A 26,883-nucleotide genomic window follows, 5' to 3' on the forward strand; every position below is an offset into this window, starting at 1 on the left:
GTTAAAGACTCCGAATTGTGCATGGGTGTGGTGACCAGTCCAGGGTGTATCCCGCCTCTTGCCCAAAGTCAGCTGGGATAGGCTCCAGCTCACAAGTGATTCCAATGAGGACAAGTGTGGCAGAAAATATAAATGTATAATAAAAATAAATAACCCATTAAAACAACTGAATTTAAATATACTAGTTAACCTATAAATGGTGTCCACAAAATAATAAGAATAAGAAGGCCTTTATTGATCCCACAGTAGGGAAACTTTCAGTGTTACAGCAGCAAAGATATAGGTCACACAGGGACAGCGGCATAATGTAGCCATTAATGTACAACATTAACGGCAAACATTCAGGATCAAACCTGTGTAAATATACGCAGTAACTATGTGTATATACACATGTATATACACACCAACATACATCTACATAAAAAGTATGAAGAAACACTCATTTTAGCCTGTACATAGTACAGAGGAAAAATACTCTAAGTAAGTGACAGTGCTGCAGTGAAATAAAAGGAACAGCATTTGATCAAAATAAAACTAGATTAACAATAGTGGGGAATTTTTGGGTATTGCACGATATAAGCTCAGGTGCAGGACTGCACGATTGCACTAATGTCCGCCAGTTTGTAGAGACTACACAATGTTCTTGTTAAAGAGTCTGACAGCAAAAGGTTCTCAAGAGAAATTGATACATCAACTTACTTTGACTACACGTCAAGTGTAAACTATTATCCAGCAAGACGCTGCACCCACATAGCCCACAAAAGGCCAGTTGTATCATTTTTATAATTGTAAGCTCTTTCTTATGATATACAGCAAAATGAAAACAGGCTAAATTCTTTCCCAAAGACAGTAAGACATGTTTTGTGTTTCACTCTTTATTTTGTTTTTTAATGCAGAGTACAGTTCTGAAAAATAGAACACTCTGTCCCTGAAAATATAGTTAGATCTTAAAACAAATATGTAGGAACTCCTTTATACGTGTACATACATGTATTTAAGTTAACATGAATAGATGAATACATTCAGAAAAGCACACAGACGTACCTTTTTAACATTGTTCCCTAACTTTAAAATGGGTGACTTTAAAGTGACACAGACTAAATTAGCCATAACAACATATTGCAGACTTCAAAATAAAAACACTGCCAATTTGACATTTTGTAGTATTAAACAGACAGAACTCATCTCATTTTGCAATCCGATCGAGTGTATTTGAAAAGAGAGTGCATCCGTGCAACACATTTTCCCCAAGCCATTCTGACATTAGTTGATTTTATACTTTCCTATCAGCATTCTCTGTCATACCATCATCAAATGTTTTGCAAGGAAATGCGGGGGACGCCTTGGATGAGTCCTTTTGTTCATTTCAGACATACTGCAGAATTCCCATGAACACATTCCAAAAGTGAAGGATTTTTGTACAAAAGAAATGGCTTCATCACACATTGATTTGAGGCATTGTTAAAGCAAACAAACGAAAAAAAAAACACTCTACATACTTATCAGGCTAGCCAAAAGTTGTGTCACACCAAATCATGTTCATCAGGTGTTTCTGTTTCCACCAATCAGGTTTTAGAATAAGCAAAGATTGTGAGTGGGGCACATTCAGCTTTTATGGAACAACTTCTGTGCATTTGGGCAGTTGTTTTTCAAACTTTTTAGTTTTTCCCCAAACAATGTTTCTAATGTAAAAATTAATGACAATCAAATATTAAAACGGTAACGTGTTTTAGGCACATATGAACATTCCATTATAGCACAGCACCCACACCAACGTGGATGTTTTCAATACGGCACCTACTTACAATCGTATTTCCCCCTTGCCCCAATAGAAAATCAATATTTGTCTCTATATTCAAATAAATGCTCAGGAATCTACCATAATGGCCTGAACATAAAAATGACATGATTTGATAATTTGCAGAATCGGTACAATTGTACACATAAATCAGGGAGAGTATCTTAAACGAATCCATCCCGATACATTTGTGTCATAATTATAGTGAATGGAGATTTAAGCTCCAAAGTAAAATCAAAGTGCAGACATTCAGGCAAGTATTTGTATTCCCAAGTGTTGCAGCCAAATGCCAGTACTTTGCTTTGGTGCTTGAAATGCTGGAGGGTTTGTACACTTTAGCAAGAGAAGAACTTTTTAGGAAGATCAACGACTCCTAACTTGGCACTTTAATTTTACCTGTGCTCCACATCATTCATATTCAGGCCAGTACTGCAATTGTTCAAGTGGAGCAGGTAAATGGGAGAAAGTCAACGTTTTTGTTGTGCTTCACCAGATTATAGGTCTTTCATCACAAACGATTTGTATTTAAATAGTATATTGCACATATCACGTGCCGTACGCACACGCCAAGGACACATCTTTATCGACAGCAAAAGAACGAAATGCCCCACACTAGTTCAGTCGTCACAAATTTCATTCACTTGCCATTGTACTCCTATGACTATTGTTAGGGAAATTAGTTCTACGGGCAGTGTGGGCTTACAGACTCCATTTCATACATACTGTTTTGGAACTGCAATATGTAATTATTTATTATAATGTTTATACAGTAGTTTCATGACTTTCCATTGCTGATTGAGTCTTGAAGTGTTTTGTTCGAGTTGTCTTGTCTCTGGTTCGTGTTTAGAGATGAGACAGTGTCCGGTGTCTTTGTGAAAACAGTGTGATTCATTTGTGTTTGTCTTATGTCATGTACGCGCACTGCTGGTTGTGTTTGTGGGCTTTGCATTGAATGCGGTATGAGGATGTCAGCAGTATGGGGACCTCCTGGATCTTTCATGGCCATGCTGGCTCCGACCATGACAGGATAGCTTCTATTCCTCCTCAGTCCTGTGTTCAGACCCATCGCAGTGCTCCCAAGCCCAGTGGAGCAGAAAGGGGCTAGCAGAGTACTTGCAGGTGCGATGGAAGCGGTGTGAGGCGGAAGGGTATGGAAGCTTTTCAGTTTTTCCACGAGTCTCAGGTTCAACATCTCTGTTTGACCTTCGTCATCCGTCTGGCCACCTTGCTCCCTTTCTGCCTCGCCCAGCACTTCCCTAAGGATGATGCGTGCCGGCTTTGAGGCCAGGAAAGTGTCAAAATATGGCGGGTCGTCATCGGAAGGGCTGAAGTGAAAATCCAGGCAGGCGGTGGCAGATTTGCCGCAAGAACGAGGGGAATTTGGTGGAGTCAAAGGCTGGAGGAGAAGGAGGCTGTCGGGGCGTTTTGTCATCAGCCCGTCGTTATTCCCCTCCGCAGTGGCGCTGGACGTGGGCTGCTCTCCTTTCGCGGACCCTCGGTCCCAGCTGCTCGGGTCGTACGCCGACGCGGAGATCCCGTGCTCCAGCAGGAGGCGTCCGAGGCCTAGCGAGGTGCTGGTGGTCTTGGTGGGGTCTCGAAGGTTGGCGGAGGATTCAGCCAGGGAGAGGGACAAGGAGAGGCGGCGCGGGGTGCAGCAGGGCGTGTAGGAGGGTGTATGTGGAGCAGAGAAGACTACCGGAGTAGATGGTGTACTGCTCTGACAAGAGGATAGAGCTGAGCTGTAAACGGATGGGTGAAAAAATGATAGTGGAGGGGGGACAGGTATATAGTAGTATGGGTGCAAGGACAGAAACAGACAGTCAGTAGATACATTTTCGGGGGTTGAAATCTCGGAAATGTAACTCAATGTTAGTAATGAGTGCATTAATCACACGCAAACACGTTCAATATGTCACTGTCATGTGGTTGACTTGAATCAGGTGTCAGTACATTGCTCTTTCACGGAGGTTCTCTTAATTCCAACCAATATTGCGTCGCTGTCCTGTGAAAAAGACGAATGTCCAATTTTGGATTTTTTTTTTTTACAGGTTAATGAGATGTCATAAACGCGGAAACACCATTCACGTAAAAAAATAAGAAAATTAAATAAATAGACATAAATGTTTTTCGCACGACAGCGACGAATTGTATTTCTAAATAGAACATTGTGAGTAGCGTATGTTTTCCTGTTTATCCTGCATTGCGCGTAGGTTTGAGGCAACCACGAGCTTTGTTAAAGTTAAAGTCAACCCCCAAATTTTCTTTACAAAAATATGTTCTATGCAGGCCCACTAGTCTAAGCATGGCATTCTGATTAATATTGCGTTTGTGGATTATGTGTAAAGCAGTAAAATCCACCCATTTTTGACCATCTCAGTGGGTGGCCATTTTGTCACTTGCTGGTGACTGAAAATGACATCACAGTTGCTCAGGGCTCAGGTAACGACCAATTACGGCTCACCTGTTTTCTGAAGCTGAGCCGTGATTGGTTATTAGCTGGGCCCTGAGCAACTGTGATGTCATTTTCAGTCGACAGAAGTGGCAAAATGGCCACCTACTGAGTTGGACAAAAACGGGTGGATTTTGCTGCTTAACTCCCATTCCACAAACGCAATATGAATCAGAATGCCATATTTAGTGAAGGCGCTGAGAACATATTATTGCAAATAATCTTTTGGGGTTGACTTCCACTTTAATCAAACGATATTTTTCATAGCAATCATTTTGACAAAACATTAAATAGTACGACAGATAAAATAGTATTAATAAACAAACAAACATACAAATGTGTCAAAGGCAAACCTTTACAATAGGTGAGGGTCCAGATAAATGTGTGCATACGAGCATTTAATGTCACTATAGCATGACAATTAAAAGACATGTGAGAAACAAATAAGTCGCTTCAACATATCCAAGAGTGGCCCAAGAATTTTGAGCAGTGTTGTATTAACAATGAAAATAGTTCCATCACTGCAATCCATCACTTGAACAACGTGAGGTATTTTTATGCATCAAGCAAAAAAAAAAAAAAACCTAATAAAAAAATCATAACAATTAGATGTGATCAGCGTTTGGGTTCACCACCTTGAATCGTATAAGCTTTGTTAGTCATCTATCTATTGTAACTGCTGGCAGCTCTTGAGGCAAATTCAGATGTGCAGTCGTAAGGCTAACAGTTTTAACTCGATTTGGGATTTCAACCCATTCGGAGTTGTCATCAGCCTTCCATCTAGATTAGCCTCAAAAGGGCACAATCACACAGCAGCACACTCCCATGCCTTCCCTCACCAACGTGCAACCCAGTGGGTGCACTCATTGGCTCTGCTCTACGCCAGCCATGACAACCATATGATACAACTCCACTTCCTCTTCCTCAACACAAGATCTGCCAAGGCCAATAAAATCACAGACACACTGTAAGCTAGATGGTACGGTTTTGGCAATTAGGCAGAGAGGCGCCAGTATTAGATGAATCATGACACACTTTCAAGTAGCTTTTGTTTACCTTGAAGTCAGCTGATCAGAGGGATGGAGAATCCTGCAGGTGGTGAACGTGTAGGTGGAGCTAGTGTGGGACATACACTTCCCTGGGAAGTTAACTAAGCGAGAGGAAAGAGGAAAGGAAGTGTTAGGAAGTTGCTAGCATCCAACTAGATCTAAATAAATAGTGCAATCAACAACCATCATCGTACAAAAACTTGAGAAAAAGGCCCAACATTCACAGCAGAAACCCAAAGCTAAAGCAGCAGCATTTTTGTGGAAGCAAGGTTGTATTTTTTAACATTTTATGTAAGTTTCCGGTAATAAATAAAAATAAGGTCAAATTAATGACAGTGTCCACTTCGTACCACCATTAATGAATGCATAAACAAAAAAAACAATGGGGATGAAAGACATACACTAATATGGCGATGGGTTAGAAGAGACTAATGAGTATATGAATATTTTCTGTTAGGGAATTTTGCATTGTGTGGGGTAAAACATAAGTGCTAATGCATTTGGACCCACAGAGCAAAGTCACAAGGTCAACGCCAATATTAACCAGTGAAGCGTGTCATGCCTTCATGTGACTTGGACAGCTGCTCTAAAATAACGCCTGATATTTGAGCTCACATGACGCTGAGCGGCGTCTGTGTGCCGAGAGCGTTAAACTATGTCGTTCAAAAGTGAGTTGCTTTGCCATTAGTACGCACAAAGGACACCTTGGCGTTTCAGATTAGACAAGATTTGTTTTCCAGCACTGAAAGAGATGGAACGGTACATTCACTGGTCACGTCATTCTGTATACTGTACCAACACAAACTAATGAGATCTACAACTAAAGCAGTATGCTTTTCAAAGATCATAATTCAGAAATGTAGCAATTTAAGAACACAGGCATTACTATGTTTGCAGTGTGAAGAGATATTGAATTATGTATCTCAATTCAAATAATTGAGCACCGCTACAGCAACCAAAATACTTCAAATATTCTCTAACAATGTGAGTCATGGGAATTATGTTTTTAACATGCACATTTTCTATGCAGCTCTTGTATGGGGTCTTATTCAATTTTAACAGTATACCCAATGTTGTAACCAGTGAGCGTAGAGGCTTTTGTTTGAAATAAAAATAATGCATTACAACGGCAAGGAAAATATGAGAAGAAGGATTTTTTTTTCAAGTGAATAAATGTACAATAAAAAAAATAAATAAAAGTACACTGTTTTGATGGTGTTCGACGGCAGCACATATTGGGACTGCAGGTGGGATGGACGAATGTGCTGATGTGTGCAGATGAGAGTGACCATGCAAGACGGGGTGTCACACTGGGATGTTGAGGTGTCCGCAGTTCACTGAATGCCCCCACCCACTCCCACCCCCGCCCATTGGACGGGCGGTCTACCCCCCTACCCCCTGACAACCCCAAGCTCCGGGGTGGGGTGACGTGCTGCAACACCAGCTAGGAGACCACCTCACCAGGCATGTGCTCCAATGTGCTGAGCGCCGTCAAGTCCACATGCCCGTTCATTTCAGCGGAAGACGGTGTTGAGGAAGAGGGGGGTGGGGGTGGGCTTGGAAGAGCTTCTTTTGCTTGCATTGTCCCTGCTCTTTCACCGTGTAGTGTTTCTGAGTGGCTACTGGCATCAGTGTTGCCATTTCTGCTGCAGCAGATGGAAAGTGAAGAACTGGAGTGCAAAGGTTCCAAAAGGCTCTCTCCCAACAAGTCTGCGCATGATTCACTTGAGACATTGTCCTCCTCTGGCTGGTCCAGTTGCCATCCATCCGCCTCGTCCTGATCATGTGATAACGTGCGGAAGCCCTTTGTGACCACGCCGGGCCGATGGTCCAGCAGAGCGCCCATGTGCGGTTGAGCCAACTGCTGCCATGCATAGAGTGTAGCAGAACCTGGCGGTTAAAAAAAGACAAGAAAAAGTTAGATTTGTCATCAACAATCTATTCAGCACTGACTTTCCCCTCCTGACCTCACCTTTTTTGTGCTCAGCACAACATTTTTTAAACCTTCCAACATTCAAATTTCAATATTCAGTGAAACATCAAATCTACCAATAGGTTCTTGAGAGTAATGACAATAAAGCTATCCCTGCTAATGGTTTGTATCAATACACGCTCCAGTATATACTTCAAATTTAAGTCTATATACCAACAAGGAGTGGACATTGAATATACATATATAATATATCATCACTGTCCTGTGAAAAAAATCTTATGTCCATTTTTTCATTTTTCTTATTTTACGTGAACAATGTTTTTCCACGTTACAGACATCACATTAACATGAAAATTTAAAAAATTTCCAAAATTGGACAGAAGTGTTTTTCACAGGACAGCAGCGATATGCATTTGTATACAATACGGCTGCACTAAATGTCATGCTATATTTACATGTGTGAAAGCACTTTTAAATACACATCCAGACATACATACATCGCGTGATGGACAAGCTCCATGCCAGCAGAGTGGTAGAGTAGTAAACATTTTTAGAGTATGTATAGTTCGGATGCATTTGTACCTGTGACATACGTGAATTTTTTAAGAGATGTGATTATTCCAAATAATGTCACAAAAGGAAAGAAAGGAAAGGAAGGTAACACAATTATGGAGAATTTTATTCAAGTCTTTCACAAAGAAAATTGATTAGCAGAACAGAAAAGGGAGTGCAAAGAGAAAACTGGAACAAAGGAAAGAAATGAGCAGTGGTGGAGTGAAAACGACAAAGAATGCAAAGGAAGGCACGGATTGATGTAACACGTTTTGCAAACACTTGTGCACCTAAGGCTAAAGCACACAACTATTTTGGCTGTTCACACTCTACACCCCCACTCCCCCCAAAAAATGCTGTGCAAATAATATCGGTTAACCTTGTATTGTAAAGCAAGTGTAAGATTAAACTGAATCAGTCAGAGTTCCTTTCTTATTTTTTCTATTTGTATTTCTTTGTCAGTGCAGCTGATATAGGCGCTCGTTTTGCTTGGACGTGTTGAGGATTAAATGACATCAGACACTAGATGGCGCCACAGAATTGAGAATGCATACAAGCCAGCAATTTGAAATGTAAAGGTTTCAAATAGGTGAACACCTCTATTTGGCAAGATAGTAGAGTTTGTTAAGGCATCGTAGCATATTAGATGATCCGTATGTAGTTTCACGTAGAAAATCTAAACAAATAGCGTTTGCAAATTCAGTAGAAAAACATTTGTAGTTTATGATGTCTGGGTTGGTGTTTTAGAATGAATGAATAAACAATGCACATTTTTTAGCATTTTCGGAAAAGATTCTTAAAATCTCTTGAATGTTACAACTCTGCGATTGCATGTTCATATTTCAAACCAACGGTGCGGTTGTGTGTGTGCCGAAAGTAAAAGGAATGCTGCAGATTCCAATTGCCTTCCTGTTCTTCCAACACCTCCAGCAGACCTGTGAGTGCAGCCAGAGGAGGTTGGGGGTGAGACTGTAAGCCCGGCTGGAGGCTGAGCTCCATCACACTCGAGCTCCGTTGCAACCTTGATGCACTTAGAAACATTTGGGAACGCCGATGGCGATGTAAAATCAGATATTGACCATCTAACTGATTCTGATTTTGTGACTGCGTGTGTCTGTTACTTGGTTTGATGGGATCCTGTGGGGATGTTTGAGCATTTTCATTGTGTAAGGGAATCGGATTGTCTTTGTCATCGTGTGGGGGATTGAAGGGATCATGGCTCTGAGAAGAATAATCACCTTCTAGCGGCTTTACAATCTGCAGCTTCTCTGGGAGGTAGGATCTTGCGGTGAAAGAGTATCCTGACCACATGCTCCCCAAGGACGGATGCGAGCAGAGCGAGAAGAGACTCTCTGTCGGTGTCCCAGGGCCTCCACTACATTCGCTGCCTCCTTTTTCCTCCTCTTTGGCCAGGTAGGCCAACTTCCTCTCCCTCTCCTCTTCAAAGAAGCGTTTTTCCGAGAGGTAGTTGTCGCGGCGTAGAGACAGACGCCGCAGGGCTGTCTCCAGGTCCCGACTTCCGGGGGTGCCTGGGGTCCCAGGGGGCCGCTTGTTTGAGTCCTCTGACCTGGACCGACAGACAATTTTGTTAGAGTCAATAAAGCTTGTCATCACAATGAGATGGAAAGGTACCTTATCACAAAATTGCAGTGCATAACCACATATTGGGAGGATCTTTTCTGTACACAAAATTTAAATATTTCTTTAGTTTCACAATTTTTTTTCCCTTTGACACATTTTTATCTTGACTGCGCCCTGGGGACATTGTGACATCAACAAAAACATGACCACAGTTTATGGATGAAAAATGTAAGTTAAGAGCAACTGACACAATTTCTGACATCATCATCATCATCATCCACACCGCTTATCCTGTACAGGGTCGCGGGGAGGTGCTGGAGCCTATCCCAGCTGACTATGGGCGAAGGGCGAACTAAACCCTGAACTGGTCACCAGCTAGTCGCAGGGCACACACACAGACACAGTCACTGAGTGGGAACCGATTCCACGCTGCCCGCATAAAACTCAGGCGAGTGTACCACTACACCATCAGCAACTGACACATTTTCGATATACATGAAATAATTAGTACCCATTATCTGGGCTCTCCAGGATGCAGCTACTCCTGTTGTCCAGCATTATTCCACTTCCTGTTTCACTGCCATACATGGAGTTGGAGCGAGGTGTGCCCACCCTGCTGGAGCGGCCCGAAGTGATGCATGATGACTGATTGGAGCCTGGGATGTTGAGGGGGGAGGGGGCAAGCGACGAACGCTGCTGACGCATGAGGTTGAGGTTTTTCACAGTCTGGAACACACGTTTTGGCTGCAGTCTAATGTGAAAATCAGATGGAAAAAAAATGGATGAAACAACATATTATGGCTCGCCTTTGAGGCAAACCAGGTTTCTAATTGCACCTTAGCTCCTCAACATCTGGGTCATCCATCTGAAGTTCTTTCCTCATTGTGCCCTCTATTTCTGCTGCCAGAGAGTCCTAGAAAAAAAAGCCACTTGTTCATGTGTTAATACAAGAGCTCATGTGCTATGACCTAAAAGCTCACATGAACATAATACGTTAAATCATGCGTTTCCTAAGTCCGGCCCGTGAGCCAAATGCAGCCCGCGGTCAAATTCTAGACGGCCCACACACTCTGTCATAAAATTAATAACTCTAGCCCATAGCCCTGTAGACAAGCGTATAAAATAGTAAAAAATGCAATTTCGCATTTACACACAAGAGGGCAGCAGCACTCTCCCCAACTCCATAACCCTGTGTGACCCTTTCCACAGTTTTTAAAAAATGGCCACAATGGATAAAAAAGGTGAAGTTAACAGCAAGGGCCGACAATTTAAGGAAAGGTGGGAATTGGACTATTTTTCACTGAAATATACAACAATTGTGTCTCCCTGATTTGCAGGGAGACTGTTACATATTTCCCTGTTTTTAAATCTAAAAGTTCACTGAACATTTATTTTCAACAATATTCCCTCTTTCATATTAACCCTGGCCTGTACTGGTGAATATGATATACATGTATATTTTACATATTTCCCTGTCATAGATTTAAAACATTAAGAGAACATTTAATTGCCAGTTGTTATTGATGTTTGAAATGTAATGTGTGCTGGTGAATACTTTTACTTGTTTCCCTGTTTTAAATCTAAAAGTTCAGTGAAAAATGATTTGCCAGTGATATGTCATGTTTCAAATGGACCAAAAGACATGTTTAATAATCGTGAAATTTAAGTTTAAAAAACAGTCAAAAACGAAAGGCAGACTGGTTTGCTAAAATGTGCTTGGATTTATTGGTGTTCCATGTAAAAAAGAATGTCAGGCTAAATGGTCGGCACCCCGCATTTTCACCTGACCAAATCTGGTCCTCTTTGCAAAAAGTTTGGACACCCCTGCGTTAAATGGACTAAATTAGCTGCATTTTATTCACACTACTTTAATTTCCTTGATCCTGCTCACCATTGGGAACAAGCCCAGAGAATGGAAACGCCTTTGTGTGTTTGATGAAACAGCTTTATTTCTCAGGTTTTTCAGCTCCTCTTGAGCTTCATGTAGCATCTCCATGCACTCCGCATACTTGTCCTGCAACTCACGCAACTAATAGCAAGGCAAAGAAAAGTCAAGTGAAATGTAAAGTTATGAAAGACAAAAACACATCCAAGGCAAAGGAAATTCTGATAAGAAATGTGTTTACTTCCTGCACCGTGTTCTAATAGCAAGCAGGAGGCAACTCCACTGGAAAATGGATAGAAGTGTACTCAGCAGAAAATACTACAATAATAAACAAACACCTGCACAATCTTATAACATTTGCAACAAAACCTCATGCAGATTATAGTGTGTTACTCATCGTTTATTGTTAAGTTGCTCAGGGCTCAAGTAATGACCACTCACGGCTCAGCCTGCGAATGTCACATGACCAAACTGAGAAAGCAGGTAAGCTGTGACTGGTCGTTCCTGAGCCCTAAGCAACTGTGATGTCAATTTCTGTCATCAGCAAGTGTCAAAATGGCCGCCCCCTGTGTTGGATAAAAACGGGTGGATTTTGTGGCTTAATTCATATTCCACAAATACATTATTAATCAGAATGCCATGTTTAGACTATGGCGGCACATAAAAATCTTTTTTGTAAAGAAAATTTTGACTTCACTTCCAACTTTACATTATTCACGAGAAGAGCACAGAGGGCAGTAGAAAAGGCCATTATATTTTGGTCATCAATTGTTATTTCCTGAATTTATTTGGTAAGGAGGATTTTAGGGGTGTTTTAAGAGCTCATTTCATGTTTTTTTTCTTCCTACAAAGTCTACAAAGATAGCAGTCACTTGTCACAATGGTAGTTAAACTGCTTACTGAAGTTATTGCTTACATAGTTAATTACCACCCACTTTTGGGGTATCTTGATTATCTACTAGACTAGACTAGACTACTAGATAGTCCATTTGCACTTGATGTTATACCCCAGTGAATGGATTTTTAGCTTAACATTTATGTACTGGTATATTCGAGGAAGTTGCTATGCGGAAAATACAACTTACCTCGGCAGTGAGTTGTCGCTGAGCATCTTTGGCAGCTCCTAGGTGCTGTGTGAGTTCCTCATTCTCCACAGCATACTGCAAAAGAAATAATGAACATTTCCTGATAAATAAATGAATACAGTACATGATACAAATACAAATATCACACGTTGACAAAATACAGTATGGGAATGCACACCATCTTGGCCTTTTTCTGGAGGTCTACTATCTGGGAGAGAAGATGAGTGATCTCCTCCTGCTGTCTGGAAGCATCCTCTGACTTCCTTGCCAGCTCTTCAGCCAGAGAGGATATTTGCAGATTGGCAACACCTGGAAACATCAGAACGTGTTTGTCAAAAGGACTTCACTGCAGTCAAACCAGCAAAGTGGCTTGCACCATGTTCAAAAAACAGTTAACGTAATCAAAACTCAAGGTGCTCAAATACTCACGAAGCTCTTTGACACAGTCATTGACCAACTGTTGCTCTTTTTCTTCATAGCAAAGGGTTTCTGTCTCCAAGTGACTGGCCTAGGGTAGACATTTGAACTAATAACTTAACACCAGAGGGCAGCTGTCTTAAGGAAAACACGCACAAAGTAGAGCGAGCAAACCTGAGCCTTCTGCATCTCTAAAGTTTTGTGGTCCACATACATTCATTCAAGTTACACAAGCAATACTGTGCATTAGGGATGTAATGGTACACTAAATCACATTTCGGTTCGGTTCGGTTTCTTGCAAACTTCGGTTCGGTAAAAAAACTGATTCTTTTTTAAAAATGTTTATTTTGAAAGATGACAAGTAAATGTTAAATTTTTTTTTGGAAACATAAATAAAAGCAAACCATTCGAGTGACATTCTAAGAAATTACACCAGAATGAAAAATACACTAACAATAAAGATCTCTTGATTTTGTGAATTATTAAGAGACCGAAATCTTTAAACACTCAGCAGCAACAGCCTATGACACACCTAAGTATTCAAGTTAAAGACAAGTCGTCATTACAGCACATATATACTTTTTGTGATGAATAAAATACATACAATAACAGTTACAATTATTGCTAACTGTATTAAAACTCTTTTTATAATGAAATACAGTAACTTTAAAGTCTTTATGAAATTATTTACACTTTTTAGGCATTAAAATCTTTGAATGTTCCAACAGCATATTGTAACGAATTGGGTTATCTGTGTTGAGGTCGGTTTTGTGTTTTGCTGAGTTGTGATGTTTCCGAGGTTCATGAATGCATCGTACGGCTAGTGAGAGGAGCAGCGGAGAATGAAGTAGAGAGAGATCTGTTGTACTTTGTTTTTGGCTAAAAAGACTGCTTGCTTCCTCGTCTAAGAAACATTCACAGTCGGATGATGTCGTTTTAAGTGTTAATATGTTAGACGTGCTACTACAGCTTAGCCGCCGATCTCATGTAGCAATGTCGGCACACAACTTTGGGACTTATACACGTACCTTTCCCCATCTGTGATTTTAACAGGACAGCCAGAATGTTCCCAAACAGGAGACCGCAGTGTACGGGGAAACTTCGAGCGCTGGCTTGTTTGCGTATTTGTTTGATCCTCTTTTGTGCCGCCGCCCTCCTCTCGCGCATCCAACAGTCAGTAGCGCCCGTGCGTAAACTCACGCTAATAAGTGGACCAAACCAAACGCAAGTGGACCGAACCGAACATGCCATACCGAAACGTATTAATACACCCACGTGTACCGTTACACCCCTACTGTGCATGCCCTTACTTATAGTTATGAGGTTACACAAACATTGATGTGCATAACATCAGCTTTATGGAGTGTGTGTGTATGAACCTCAGACCGCAGAGATTTATTTTCTTCTTCTAGATCTTTCAGTTTTTTCTGCAAGGAGTCCAGGGGGAAACAAGTTGGCGTTGACACGTTGTTCTCAGTGGGTCGCACACTATGTAAACACATGCAGGCACATAATAACTGTAGATATGGTACAGTAACTGGCCACTGAGTTAAGTACAAATACATAATGTAATGAGGTGAAACGAATTGAGACGGATCAATAACTCCACCTCTGAAAAGACATTTTGTACATTTAAGATTATTTATTATTGTAAATTTTTCAAAGGAAGTTTGTCCTGGATATTTCCAAATGGAAACCACCTTGACATAAATTTGGTTGAGATTAGTTTTACGGCGATATAAATAAAACTGAACTGGACTGAAATGTGGTTGTATTTTGCGGGGGTGTGGAAATGCACTGCATCACACTGACAGGAGTTGCCAACATTTTGTTTGTCTTATGTCGCTAAAAAAGGCTAAAGAAACCACTCTCAGTTTGACACCACCTAAACTGTACAAGCTAAACTATAACTTAAATGCAAAATCTTACGTGTGGAGGAATACATGATGACGTGATGGAAGATGAGCAGAGAAAAGGCAATAGAATGAAATGAGCCTCACGGTGTGGAGGTGATCGACTCCCCCTCGCTTTCCTCAGCAGCGTTGGTATAGAACTGCAACAGCTCATCTTTCATGGACACGTCATGGCGTAACTGGGATACCTAGTAGTGTAAAAGGAAGAAAAAAAACACAAACAATGCTTGTGTGTTGAAACATCCCACCATTGCTATCTGATACTTTAGAATATCCTTGAATCAGGGACTATTCTAAAAATGACCTTCATAGTTTGAGCCAATTTATTTTAAGAATGAGAAGTATGTTGATAATGATAAAGAGGCTGAACACGTTGTACCACTCCCACCTCCTCTCGTATGTGCTCAACTTGCTCCTCCAGCAGTTCATTTCTTTCACTCAGGGCCTTGTTTTTCTTGAGTAGTGACTGACCGATGCGAGCTGCTAATTCCAAGTCACGCTCTTTCTGCACAGGATCCATCATAAAACAACAGAGAGTTAGAGTTTAAGCCACTAAAGAAATAACACTTGGACAATACGATATTTTTTTTAATTAATTCATTTTTCAAACCACTCATCCTCACAAGGTTTGCAGGTGTACTGGAGCCTATCCCAGTTGTTGGGCGGTAGGCCAATTGCAGGTCACACATAGACTAACAACGATTCACATCCACAATTACACTTATGGACAATTTAGAGTGTTCAATTCACCTACGATGCATGTTTTTGGAAGGTGGGAGGAAACCGGAGTACCCGGAGAAAACCCAAGCAGACACGGGGAGAACATGCAAACTCCACACAGGAAGGCTGGAGCCTGGATTTGAACCCAAGACATTTGCACTGCAAGACGTACATGCTAACCAGTCGCCCACCGTTCCACCCGTATGATAATTCATTTAAAAACAAAATACTAAACGACAACAACAAGAACAGCTGATAATATAACATCAACACTCTGATTATGTTGTTATGCAATACTCCTTGGCTTAATCATTAATAATATGACTGCTGAATGGATTATAAAACTCTGAGACACAGGGCAATAACATCAATTAGGCTCTTAAGCCAACCCTTCAGAGAAAATCGACTTTTTGTTGACATCTGAACAGTTAAAGACATTTTTAAAAATATATATACACTCACACACACACCCCTACGCACACACACACCAAGCCATCTGAGTTCTCATAATTTTCAATCTGTTGGTCACAAAGTTGCCGATGTGGATCATTTTGAGTTAAATACTAAGCGACGGAAAGTCTCTCACCTCTTCCAGCAGTCGAGTGACGGCGTCAATGTCACTGTAGGTCTTTGTCATCTGTCCAACTCTATCAGCACACAGCACTGCACAAACAAGAATTGGTTTAATTGCACTTTAAATGCAAACTACTCCCAAACTTCAAAGATATCACTGCAAATAAAACATTAATAAAAAAAATGTCAAATATATGATTACAACTAATAATTATGACTAACTTCTTCCTCAACTTATGTCCAGCGACATTAAGAGGAATAAATATAGACAAATAAAGCATCACAATAAGATTTTAATAAAACTTTTCACTGGATAAATGCATTCTAATAATTGTTGTTTTCTTTCCAAGTTAAAATCTGTCGCTGTGTCACACCTGCAAACCATTAACATACCCCTCCAAATATGTATGCAAAGTTGTAAAGTCTCTCCGATAGTGTTGACACGATACCAAAATTTTGACTTCGATTTTTACTATACCTGCATAAAATACCCCGATACCGGTATGGAAACGCTACCTCAACAAAAATCTAAAATCAGCAAAATTAAAACTGACAAAAGAACTTTGAATTTTAAAAAATGTGTTATTAATTCAAAATATTAGGATCTGCTTGATAAGAAAAAAACACTTCAAACAGTGTTAAACACTTGGGAACATTTTCACACATGTGGGGCAGTGAGATATTACCAGAGCTGGACAGTTCGTCCCGGGGCAGGACCGGTTGGACCCTGGCCCGGCCAGACGCCCGTTTTTGGGGCCGAGGGCGGGGATGACACGTTTGAAAAAAAAGGGCTCTACTAAGCAAGGGCGGAAGTGGATTTTAGTACGGCCCACTAATCGGCCCTCATGAGTGTGACGTGGTCATGAGGCAGCCAAATTTCATTTCAGCCTACTCGGCGAAAGGCCTCTTTATACTCCCGCGTCGGCGCGAGCGACAACTGCCGCATTACATCATCATGTGACCGACGCATTGTGCTGTGAGTCATGTTGGCGGCAGGTCTGCAACACGACAAGAATTGTTGCTACTCTCGCGATCGGTCCGTTATGTCACATGTTGCGATGACTACAGTTTTCCCAGGCACGGAGGAGAGGATGCACCACGCAACTCATTGCTGCTGCAAAGCAAACTAGTTTGGCAGCGGGTGACAACTAGTTTTGTTCCGATACCGATACTGGTATCAGTAGGTAACCAGATACCGCATTAAAACGCTGGTATCGGATCGGGTGGTACTAACAAATAAAACGCTGATGCCAGTTATCGATACTGGTATCATTACTTGAACGCAGAGCGAATATTTGAGAGCCGCATGTGGAAGGATAATACGAGGAGAAGCCTTATCCATTATTAGCGTTATTGGTTATCGGTCTATTTATGTCTAGTTTGGTGAAAAAGGTTGCTATAAGGACATACATCGCCACATTGGAGGCAGTTGCTTGGGGGGACTTTGATGCCATCAAGCGCCTGCAATTACTTTGGGGGCATGTCGGCTGAATCTTTGTCTGCCTTTAGCAAAGTATCTTGCTTTTGTTTGACACAGTACATCGATCACTAGTTTAATGGTGTAAAACGTCTTTCATGAAATGGTTTGTGTCCAGATAAACTCGTCTTTATGACCCGTTGAAGCTTTTCGAGCTCGCCCTAGCTTGCTAACTGCTAACAAAGAGACGAGTTTGTTTACAACACATCGCTCAGCAAAATGTTCTATAATGTTCCATCAACGTACATGAAATTTGTATACCTATATGATTAACAGATTCATGTTGAACAGCAGTGCAAAATAAATCTTGAATGAAAATTAAAAAGAAAACAATAACTGCTATAAAGTCATCAGATCATAACCTTGTATGTTGTGATGGCGTTAAGTGGTCACGTTGAAGATTTGACAGCCATTGTGCGCGTCTGCTTTCAGACAACTTCGTTTTTGAATCACTGCCGGTATCACAAAATAAAACCTCTAGTTGACCGATTAGGGCAACCATAAACAGCACAGGTGTTAACCATTTTTAGAAACACATAAGGGACTTTTGTTATCTCACTCACTCACTCCACCGCCTGCCCCTCTGGCAGCATACAAATGTGACGTCACGCATTGGTGGGTCGGTTAGAATAACTGAATATATTTTAGAAGTACAAATGCTGCACCTTGCTTTATTACAAATGTACATTCATGTGAATATAGTATGTATCCCATGTCTCACTCTCACAAGCACGAAGAGCTATGAAAATAGGCTGTTTATTCAACCTATGTATTTTGTGTGTATATGTTAAAACAGATAATTCGCAAGTGATGATAAATATTAATAATTTTACATCCAAGTGAGTGTGCAATTCTTTAGAATTACAAAAAAAATTGGTCTTATTTTCGTTTTCTTTCAAACGGCGAGGTGCATCAGCAGCAGCCGATACTGTACAGCCAGGTAGCAGAATCGGTATCGGGGCCAAAAAGTGGTATCGGAACAATACTAGTGACAACTGCCGCATTGCATGACGTGACCGACGCAGAGTGCTGCGCGACATCTTGGCGACAGGTCTGCAATACATGCCGTGCACATGTCAGGAATTGTTGCTGCGTATACAACGCTGCGCACATTCTCTCTCGTGATTCGTCTGTTATGTCACAAGTTGCGATGAAGTAGTTTCCCCCGGCTCGGCCCGGCAATTTATTTGTTGCCACGGAGGAGAGGATGCACCACGCAGCTTGTTGCTGCTGCGAAGCAAACTATTAGGCCGCGGCGTGAGTGTTATGTCACATATGTGTGTGTAAAGAAGCCTACACATGCACCTACCACCGTCGCTGCCACCTTTTCTCAATACAATTAAATGTCTAGTCATCTAGGTCCCTTCCTTGTAGCAGGCACAATACAGTATCCATTGTTGTCGCTGTCTTTTTGATCGTTGCTTGGCAGTAAAAACACAGACCCCAATTGGCCATAAAAGGCGGAGGAAATTCCGCCCTGCGGTTTTCTCGTCAGTATCAGCCGTAGCGACGCCCCAAAACAACGCGCATGGGTTGCGCGTGTGTATAAAGGCAAACTGCGCGCGGCATTGCCGCAGTGATGTTCTCGCGGCCGTCGCCCGAGGTAGTATAAGAAGCCTTAAGGCTTTAATCGATTAAGACAGAGTTGATGAGCTGCGTTTTTGTTTTTGTTTTTTTCAAATACCGGTGTTAAAAATTTTTTTTAAATCGAGCCGTTTTAGACGTCGAAAAATTGTGGTACGGTACTGCGACCGGTGTCCCGTGCAACACTACTCTCCAATGTATTCAAGATGTGTAATATCTTGCTGTCTGGATGTTTAATATCACACAGCACCAAGAGCCATGCACATATTTTATTTACTTAAAAGGGACTTCCAGTACAACATACTGTCGTGTATTCTAGGTTACAGACTCGACCTCAGATACTGTATGCACAAGAAAATGGATGGGCAAATGGTTACAGGAACACCTTCCAAAATGCAAAACAGAGGTGGACAATCCAAATAAAATTTTCATTTCCTTGTGTGCCACATGTTGGCCAGAAGCTACCAAGACAGCACTGAAGAGAATAAGCTTGATATCAAATGATCACATTTGTTAAAAAAAAACATCCCATGCTATTCTTTCTTGCAGATCCTCTCCAGTTCTGTCATGTTGGATGATGAACGTTGGTGGACAGCCATTTTCAGGTCTCTCCAGTGATGCTCAATCAGGTTTAGGCCAGGGCTCACAGAGTTGTTCTTTGTTATTTTAGCTGTGTGCTTGGGGTTATTGTCCTGTTGAAAGGTGAACCTTCGGCCCAGTCTGAGGCCCTGAGCACTCTGTACGAGGTTTTCCTCCAGGATATCTCTGTACTTGGCCGCATTCATCTTTCCTTCACTTACAACCGGTCCTCCTGTCCCTGTGGCTGAAAAACACCCCACAACATGATGCTCCCACCACCATGTTTCACTGTAGGAATTCTATTGGGCAGGTGATGAGCAGTGCCTGGGTTCCACACATACCGCATAAGAATTAACACCAAAAGATTAAATCTTAGGCTCATCAGACAAGACCAGAGAATGTTATTTCTCATAGTCCGAGAGTCCTTTGTGTTTTTCGTCAATCTCTATGCGGACGAGGCTTCCGTTGGGCCACTCTGCCATAAAGACCCAACTGGTGGAGGGCTGCAGTGATTAGTTGACTTTGTGGAACTTTCTCCCATCTCTCTACAGCATCTCTGGAGCTCAGCCACAGTGATCTTTGGGTTCTTCTTTACCTCTCTCACCAAGGCTCTTCTCCCACGATTGCTCAGTTTGGCTGGATGGCCAGGTCGAGGAAGAGTTGTGGTCGTCCCAAACTTCTTCCATTTGAGGATTATTGAGGCCATTGTGCTCTAAGGAACCTTGAGTGCTGCAGAAATTCTTTTGTAATCTTGGCCAGATCTGTGGCTTGCCACAATTCTGTCTCTGATCTCCTTGAGCAGCTCCTTTGACCTCATGATTCTCATTTTCTCTGACATGCACTGTGAGCTGTAAGGTCTTATATAAACACAACTGGACTCCAATAGAGCCGCAGAACCATCTCAAGGAGGATCAGAAGAAATGTCCAGCAGGTGAGTTAAACATGACGGTCGCTGTAAAGGGTCTGAATAGTTATGACTAGGGGTGGGCGATAAGGGCAAAAAATAAAATAATCTCGATAACGATAATTTGACGATATTCTACAAAAAATATTTTAAATCTGCACTTGCTTCACCGACGAATTGTGGATAGACAGTGTTTGTGAACAACATCTCTTTTAAATTGCTAAATACAGCTTCTGCAAAACATAATGATATTCTACGACAATATTTAACAATAAAAAACAAAAAAATATGTGTCACCCAGCGAGAGAGAAAAAAGACGTCGTCATGACAACACCCATCCTCATACATTGGCCAACATATTCAGAATAAAGTTGAATAACAAAACTAAAAATAAAGACTTGTGACTTTATTCATGTTTGGGTGTATGCTGGCGTCACACTAATAAACCGTCGTAGTTTGTGCAACATGTCTGGGGAATACAGGCTAGTTATGAATGATGCGGACTAAAAGCGTGTAAACTGAATGTTAACCGATCATCCAGGATGTCATCCGTTTTAGCACATCTAACAGTTATTCCCACCGACGTCAGTTTTACAGACTACGGACAACGTGGACTCGCGCCTCGCTATAAATCCCCGCTCGACACTCCTCCATGAAATGAGGAGGAAACAGCTCCGCTGTAGTGCGGACAGTGTCAAGTGACCGGGCCCTGCCCGCTGATTCGACGAATGATTATCACTTCCTCCTCCTCTGCCGTCAATGCACACTGATTTTTCAGCATTTCCTCCAACTTTGCGGCCGTCGGCTGACTCGCTTCTAGGCAGTATTTATACTCGATAATGTAAAGTTACACATTGTGTAGGCAAGATTGACGATGATATCGATAACGATATATATTGCCCACCTCTACTTATGACCATATAATAGTTCAGTTTTTCTTTTTTCATAAATTTGCAAAAAAAAGAATTCTGTCAAGATGGGGCACTTAGTATGGCTGGGCCGATAATTCGATATCAATATGTATCACCTTCGATCAAACGTTTGATAGAGAAAAAAATGAGAAAATAAACCCGATCGCAGCATGGTGCGTGATGTACGGAGCACCCTTTCGCCTCCAAACATGAAGAAGAAGCGTTTAAACCAACAAAGAAGAAGCATTTAAACCAACGAAGAAGAAACATTTAAACCAACGAAGAAGAATCGGTTAACTCAACGGAGCATACCGGCGGCCGTGCGCTATGCTCGCATCCAGCGAGCGAGCGCCGTAACTTCGCTCAAATAAATGACCATTCACCTCAGTACAACTCTTACAATTAAATGATACTATACATGATAAATCTATTTAACACCCCGGATGGAGACATGGTGTACAAGTAGAGGAGTTCTTGTCTTTGACATGCTAGCAGTAGTTAGCCTTATCCGACACCGGCATCGCACTCAAGGTAAAATCAAGCAAGTAAAATATGAATGGACTATGGCAATAATGAGTCCGCTAAAAAGATAAAGTAGTCCAAAGACGGTTGGTCAACGATGATGTAGGCACTGCAAGAGTATTCGTTCACTTACATAGGATGAACATTGAAGAAGGCTAATATTTGTGTGTCAACAACTGCTTTGGGGTAGACCTAATGCAAATAAGCATTTACAATGCACTGGTGGAGGACAAACTGCACATTTCACTACATAATGATGTAGTGAAATGGAGTTTATTTAATCTTTATATCGACCAGTTTATTTCACTCTTTCATAGTTACATTGACCTCTTATTATCCCTTATAAATAAAATAACCTAAATGTATTTTTCTTCGAGTCATTATTTCCAATAGTTTAAAAAAAGAAAAAAAATATCAATATATATCGATATCAACCAATATGAAACACTTATATTACTTATATACTTTCAAAATACGTCTGTTTATTTTACTCAGTTGCTAGCTTATGCATTTAATATTAGCGTGACACGACGGAGACAACTTGACATGCGTTAAGAGTCAGCACAAACCCAGAAAGCAAGTTAAAAATAAATAAATAAATACAAGTCACACATGTCAATTGGCCACAAATGATAACCTTCGTTACAGTATGCGGCATGGCTCAGGGGTAGAGTGGTCGTCACCCACCCAGAGGTTGTGGGTTCGATCCCCTGCCCTTGTGACCATGTCAAAGTGTCCTTGAGCAAGATATTGCGCTTTGCAAGCAAAGCAAGCTCTTTGAATGCCTTAATAGGTTTTAAAGCGTTATACAAGCAAAAGACCATATGCCTATAAAATACAGCCACTGCTTTTTAACCACATTTCACATGACCACTGTAAGGTCATACTGAGGAAAAAAAAAATACCATTAATGTGCAGACTTATCACTTGGGTGCTGACGTCAGATTTACTGCTCACGACGAGCTTAGCACTGCACTGCACTTTAGGAACGAGTCAAAAAACAAATGTCGTTTCTAACCACTTTCACACTTATGGAGTGACACAAATTGTAGCATTATGGCAAGTGGCTTTATATTCCACAACATGTTTGAATATTTGAACTCAACAGCTGCATGTGCCACAATTTGGGATAAATGCAAATCAAATATGACACAGTACTTTGTACTTTCCACATAGCCGTCGGTCGAAAAGAAATAGAGAAATTAAAAAGTCTCTTTAAAAGTAAGTAAAATCAACATCCCTTCTCAGCTACAAATATCCCAGGTCATACCAGACTTAACGATCTAAAACACAGCAGGAACCACAAGGAAGTAGGAGTACAGTAATTCTTAACACAAGCAGCAAAAGACTACCTTCAGAAAAAACTCGTTGCTCTTCATCCATCTCATCCACCTCCACCTGTTCTTGCTCTCTCTGATTTGCAAGTTGAAGAGAATCCATTTCCTTCTCTTGTCCACTACTTCCTTGTCCAGGCAGATGAACAAATTCTGTAACATCCTCTTGCCACCACTCTGCTCCATCATCAGAACCACTAAGCGGAAGAAGTGCCATCCTCCATTGATTGCAGAATCTAACTGTGGAACCACAATGGCTGCAGGTGCAATTCCATGGCACCCACCTAGGTTGTGGATATTTTTACTTTTTTTTCCATACACAATATGTGCCGAGTCCATAACAACTCCAATGCAAAAGGAAAAAAAAAGATCTAATTTCCAGAAGTGTGGTCATTTTGACTCTCCATGGTGCATGGTTGGAAAAGTTGGTCCGTCACGTACAAAAAAAACCATCAGCAATCTGAGCTCTTAAGCCTGTCTGATGTCATTTGTGCTCCATAGTGTGTCTGGGTGTGCGTGCGTATGTGTGTGGTGTCTGTGACGATCAGACAACCCAACTCCTCCCCTACTCTGTGATTGGTCAGTCAATGGCCCATGCTATTATCTGATGAAGGTAAACTGGCACACAGAAGTAGTATTTTTTTCAGCCTGTCGTCAGATGTTAGAGGATAAAATAATTTTCAATAATTCATTCTAATCTTTATGTACATATGGGTGTACAAAAAAAAAATCCAGGCTGTAAAGATGAATTTCTAGCTAACCCCCTCAAGAAAAAATGTTAACTTCAGAATACAACATTTCAGGGGCGAGTGAAATATAAAAAAGGCTAGTCCTTAACCCCCTGAAGTGAAAGTAACTTGGTACAGTCCTGTTCAGTCTCTCTGGTGACAACAGTGCCAGGAAACAATAACAGTCATGCACCTGTTTCCAGGGTGTGGCCACACAGTCTTTAGTGGTTGAGCTTTTGCTACACATGAAAGCACAGACTGTACCTCATAAATGAATGTGGGTCGTATCCAAGGAGTGCAACTTTCTGCTCATTAGTGACTGTTAATTACTGAAATTGCTCTACAAAACTGATGCCAGCGTAGTGAGTTGCCCCTCGCTTGAGTAACTCAACTCAATGGCAGTTTAGAATAATGGTGCAGGCAACAAAAGCGTGCTGCGCAATTTGCACAGTGATTCACCTTACCATTTGTCTTTCTGGTCACGTTTACTTTTATTTTTATTCGAAAAGCCTTTTTTTCTTTTCTTATGCGCATACAGACTCTTATTTCATGAGGATGGCCTACATAACAACACTTGTCATGGTAATTTAGTGATACACACGGACAAAATTGTTGGTACTCCTTAGGCCCTGTCCACACGGAGCCGGGGTTTTTGAAAACGCCGGATATAAGCCTGCGGTTAGCCCTATCATCCACACGTCCCCGGAGGTTTTTCAGTGAAAACGCAAAACTCCAGCCGCAGGGAGATTTGTGGGGTATCTCCGGGGATATACGGTTGTTAAAACTTCCCGGTTACGTGTAGACAAGGCCTTAGTTAATGAAAGGTGGTCACACAATAGCTTGAATCTGACTAAAGTAATGATAAACCCTAACCCGAAAAATTATGAACAGAATTATTAAAAAAAAAAAAAAAAACACATGAAAAAGGCCTGGCCTGGCCAAAATGATGGTACCCCTTGAAAGGTTTTACAATTTTGACCATAGAGACATGTTACACTAAGATGTGTCCTCTAATTAGCATCAAAGGAGCCTTTGTACTTGTAATAAGTGAGCCTCCCTATTTAAAGGGGTTACATACAGGTAGTCACCGCTTTTTGGTAGAATTTTTGTATGAAGTGTATTTGTATTGTAGAATTGTAGATAAAATGAGCATTTCAAACACCTCTAAAATCCTCCGTAACAAATGAATTGATATTGATTATTATTTAGCTGTTTCTTACATTATTAAATCATTGTTGATCATTATTGTGAGAAATCCTTAAAGGGCTGGTTGGGTCGTGATGGCCATGTTTTCGCTAACAAGTTCATTTTATACATTTTTTGAATGAAAATGAAAATGACAACTATTTTCATATTTTAGTATTGATGTAATTTTTACATGCACACCTATAAGTGCCAGTGTTAAGCTCATCCAAGTGTCCCTTTAACATGATATATGGCTTCAGATAAATGCTTAACATTAATTATTAATAATAACAACATATAATTAAAGGTAATTTGAGCGATTTTGTGATCATAATTTCATGAGTATGCTACGCACTCGTACTATAATGACATCCACCCATTTATCTACCGCTTATCCGGGGTTGGGTCACGGCGGCATCAGCTTCAGCAAGGAAGCCTAGACTTCCCTCTCCCCGAATATAATGCGCACAAGCAAAATTGACCTCTCGTAGCTGGATTTTCCTTGTACCTATGTATAATACACGGTAGCAACATACAGTATCATGTTGCTATTTAGATAGTCAGACTGATTTACAAATTTTAAGACACATGTGATGCTAGTTAGACGACGCACAGTTTAAAATGTCCTTATGGACAAACGACTTTAAATCCTTTCGACAGGTATCAATTTTGTCATATCATGTTCATTCACTTCTGTTTGTTTTTTAGGGTTTATTTGAGTTTTTTTTAGGATTATTTTTTCAGCTATTTATTCTTAATTAATAATTATTATTATTATTCAAATTTAATTTCAAAGTTATTCATTAACAGAGGGGTACCAACCCTAACCCTAGTTCATTCCAGTATTTCTGTTTTGTCAGTCAAAGCCCTAACTTTCAGTGAAGAGATCAATCACTCTGATGAATTTTTGCACTACGTGTACGACAAATCCCCCCAAACTGCAAATCTGATAGAGAAGAATTAAACATGTGTCACAGCATTAATACATCAATGCAAACATTATAATAACAATCCTTTGAAGGAGAATTGGTTTTGTTTTTAATTACGTTTTACAAGCAGACATAAGCAAAAAACACAAAACTGTTTATGGTTGATTGGTGGGGCATAGGCCAAGGATACAGTAAGTGTGTTCTTTTGTGTGTGTGTGTGTGTGTGTGTGTGGCTCTAGGCCAAGGTTTGAAATACCACCCAAACAATATCAATCAGAGGTGTTTAATTTTCGAGTTTACGCCTGTCCAAGAATCAAATTCAGAGACTGAGAAGCAAAGAAGCAGCTCAACATAAAAGACATTACATATAGTAAGTTGTTACTATGCAGAATGCAGACATATGGGAAAGTGTTTTTAGATGTTTGGATATAAAAACTGGTGAAAAGGCCACATTTCTTGACTTCAGAGCAATCTGCATACCCCTACTCTTTGCCAACCAAGCCCAATCTTTCAATTCTGGTTGAATGCAGTTGATGCCATTCAATTGAGTTGAGAATCTGGTACCATACAGTAGTTGGCAGGGTACTAATGTGTATCTTAGAGTAGTATGCAAATCATAAGGCTAAATAAAAGCCAACCTACTTATACATTCCTTTTATAAGACTAACACCAAGATGACAGTTTTCTAGCCCTGAATCTGTTTTTCACAAAAACAAACAAACAAAAACAGTCTGCACATTATTTAAGTGTTGAAGCACATTATATATGAAATTTT

At 40.8% G+C, this 26,883-nt stretch overlaps 1 protein-coding gene across 5 annotated transcripts in view; it reads right to left on the minus strand.

Moving 5' to 3' along the window:
• Positions 1 to 214: 214 nt before the first annotated feature.
• The window catches only part of trak1a (trafficking protein, kinesin binding 1a), a 39,754-nt gene continuing 13,085 nt past the window's right edge, over positions 215 to 26,883 (minus strand). For 3 of the 5 annotated variants that reach the window (XM_086037836.1, XM_086037832.1, XM_086037835.1), the window contains 14 exons: positions 15,969 to 16,045; positions 15,051 to 15,167; positions 14,750 to 14,850; positions 14,129 to 14,237; positions 12,762 to 12,840; positions 12,511 to 12,641; positions 12,333 to 12,407; positions 11,254 to 11,391; positions 10,199 to 10,275; positions 9,874 to 10,113; positions 9,020 to 9,348; positions 6,758 to 7,186; positions 5,304 to 5,397; positions 215 to 3,537 (listed from right to left, as the gene is read on the minus strand). In XM_086037836.1, the coding sequence (XP_085893962.1) occupies positions 2,574 to 3,537; positions 5,304 to 5,397; positions 6,758 to 7,186; positions 9,020 to 9,348; positions 9,874 to 10,113; positions 10,199 to 10,275; positions 11,254 to 11,391; positions 12,333 to 12,407; positions 12,511 to 12,641; positions 12,762 to 12,840; positions 14,129 to 14,237; positions 14,750 to 14,850; positions 15,051 to 15,167; positions 15,969 to 16,019 (2,934 nt within the window). In that variant the 5' untranslated portion in view covers positions 16,020 to 16,045 and the 3' untranslated portion in view covers positions 215 to 2,573. Of the gene's footprint in view, positions 3,538 to 5,303; positions 5,398 to 6,757; positions 7,187 to 9,019; positions 9,349 to 9,873; positions 10,114 to 10,198; positions 10,276 to 11,253; positions 11,392 to 12,332; positions 12,408 to 12,510; positions 12,642 to 12,761; positions 12,841 to 14,128; positions 14,238 to 14,749; positions 14,851 to 15,050; positions 15,168 to 15,968; positions 16,046 to 23,284; positions 23,756 to 26,883 lie in introns of those variants that run through there. The other 2 variants (XM_086037833.1, XM_086037834.1) reach the window with 2 other exon arrangements.

The sequence above is a fragment of the Filicampus tigris genome, chromosome 8 (assembly GCF_054856515.1).
Source record: "Filicampus tigris isolate MCC_2025a chromosome 8, RoL_Ftig_1.0, whole genome shotgun sequence".
NCBI lineage: Eukaryota > Metazoa > Chordata > Actinopteri > Syngnathiformes > Syngnathidae > Filicampus > Filicampus tigris.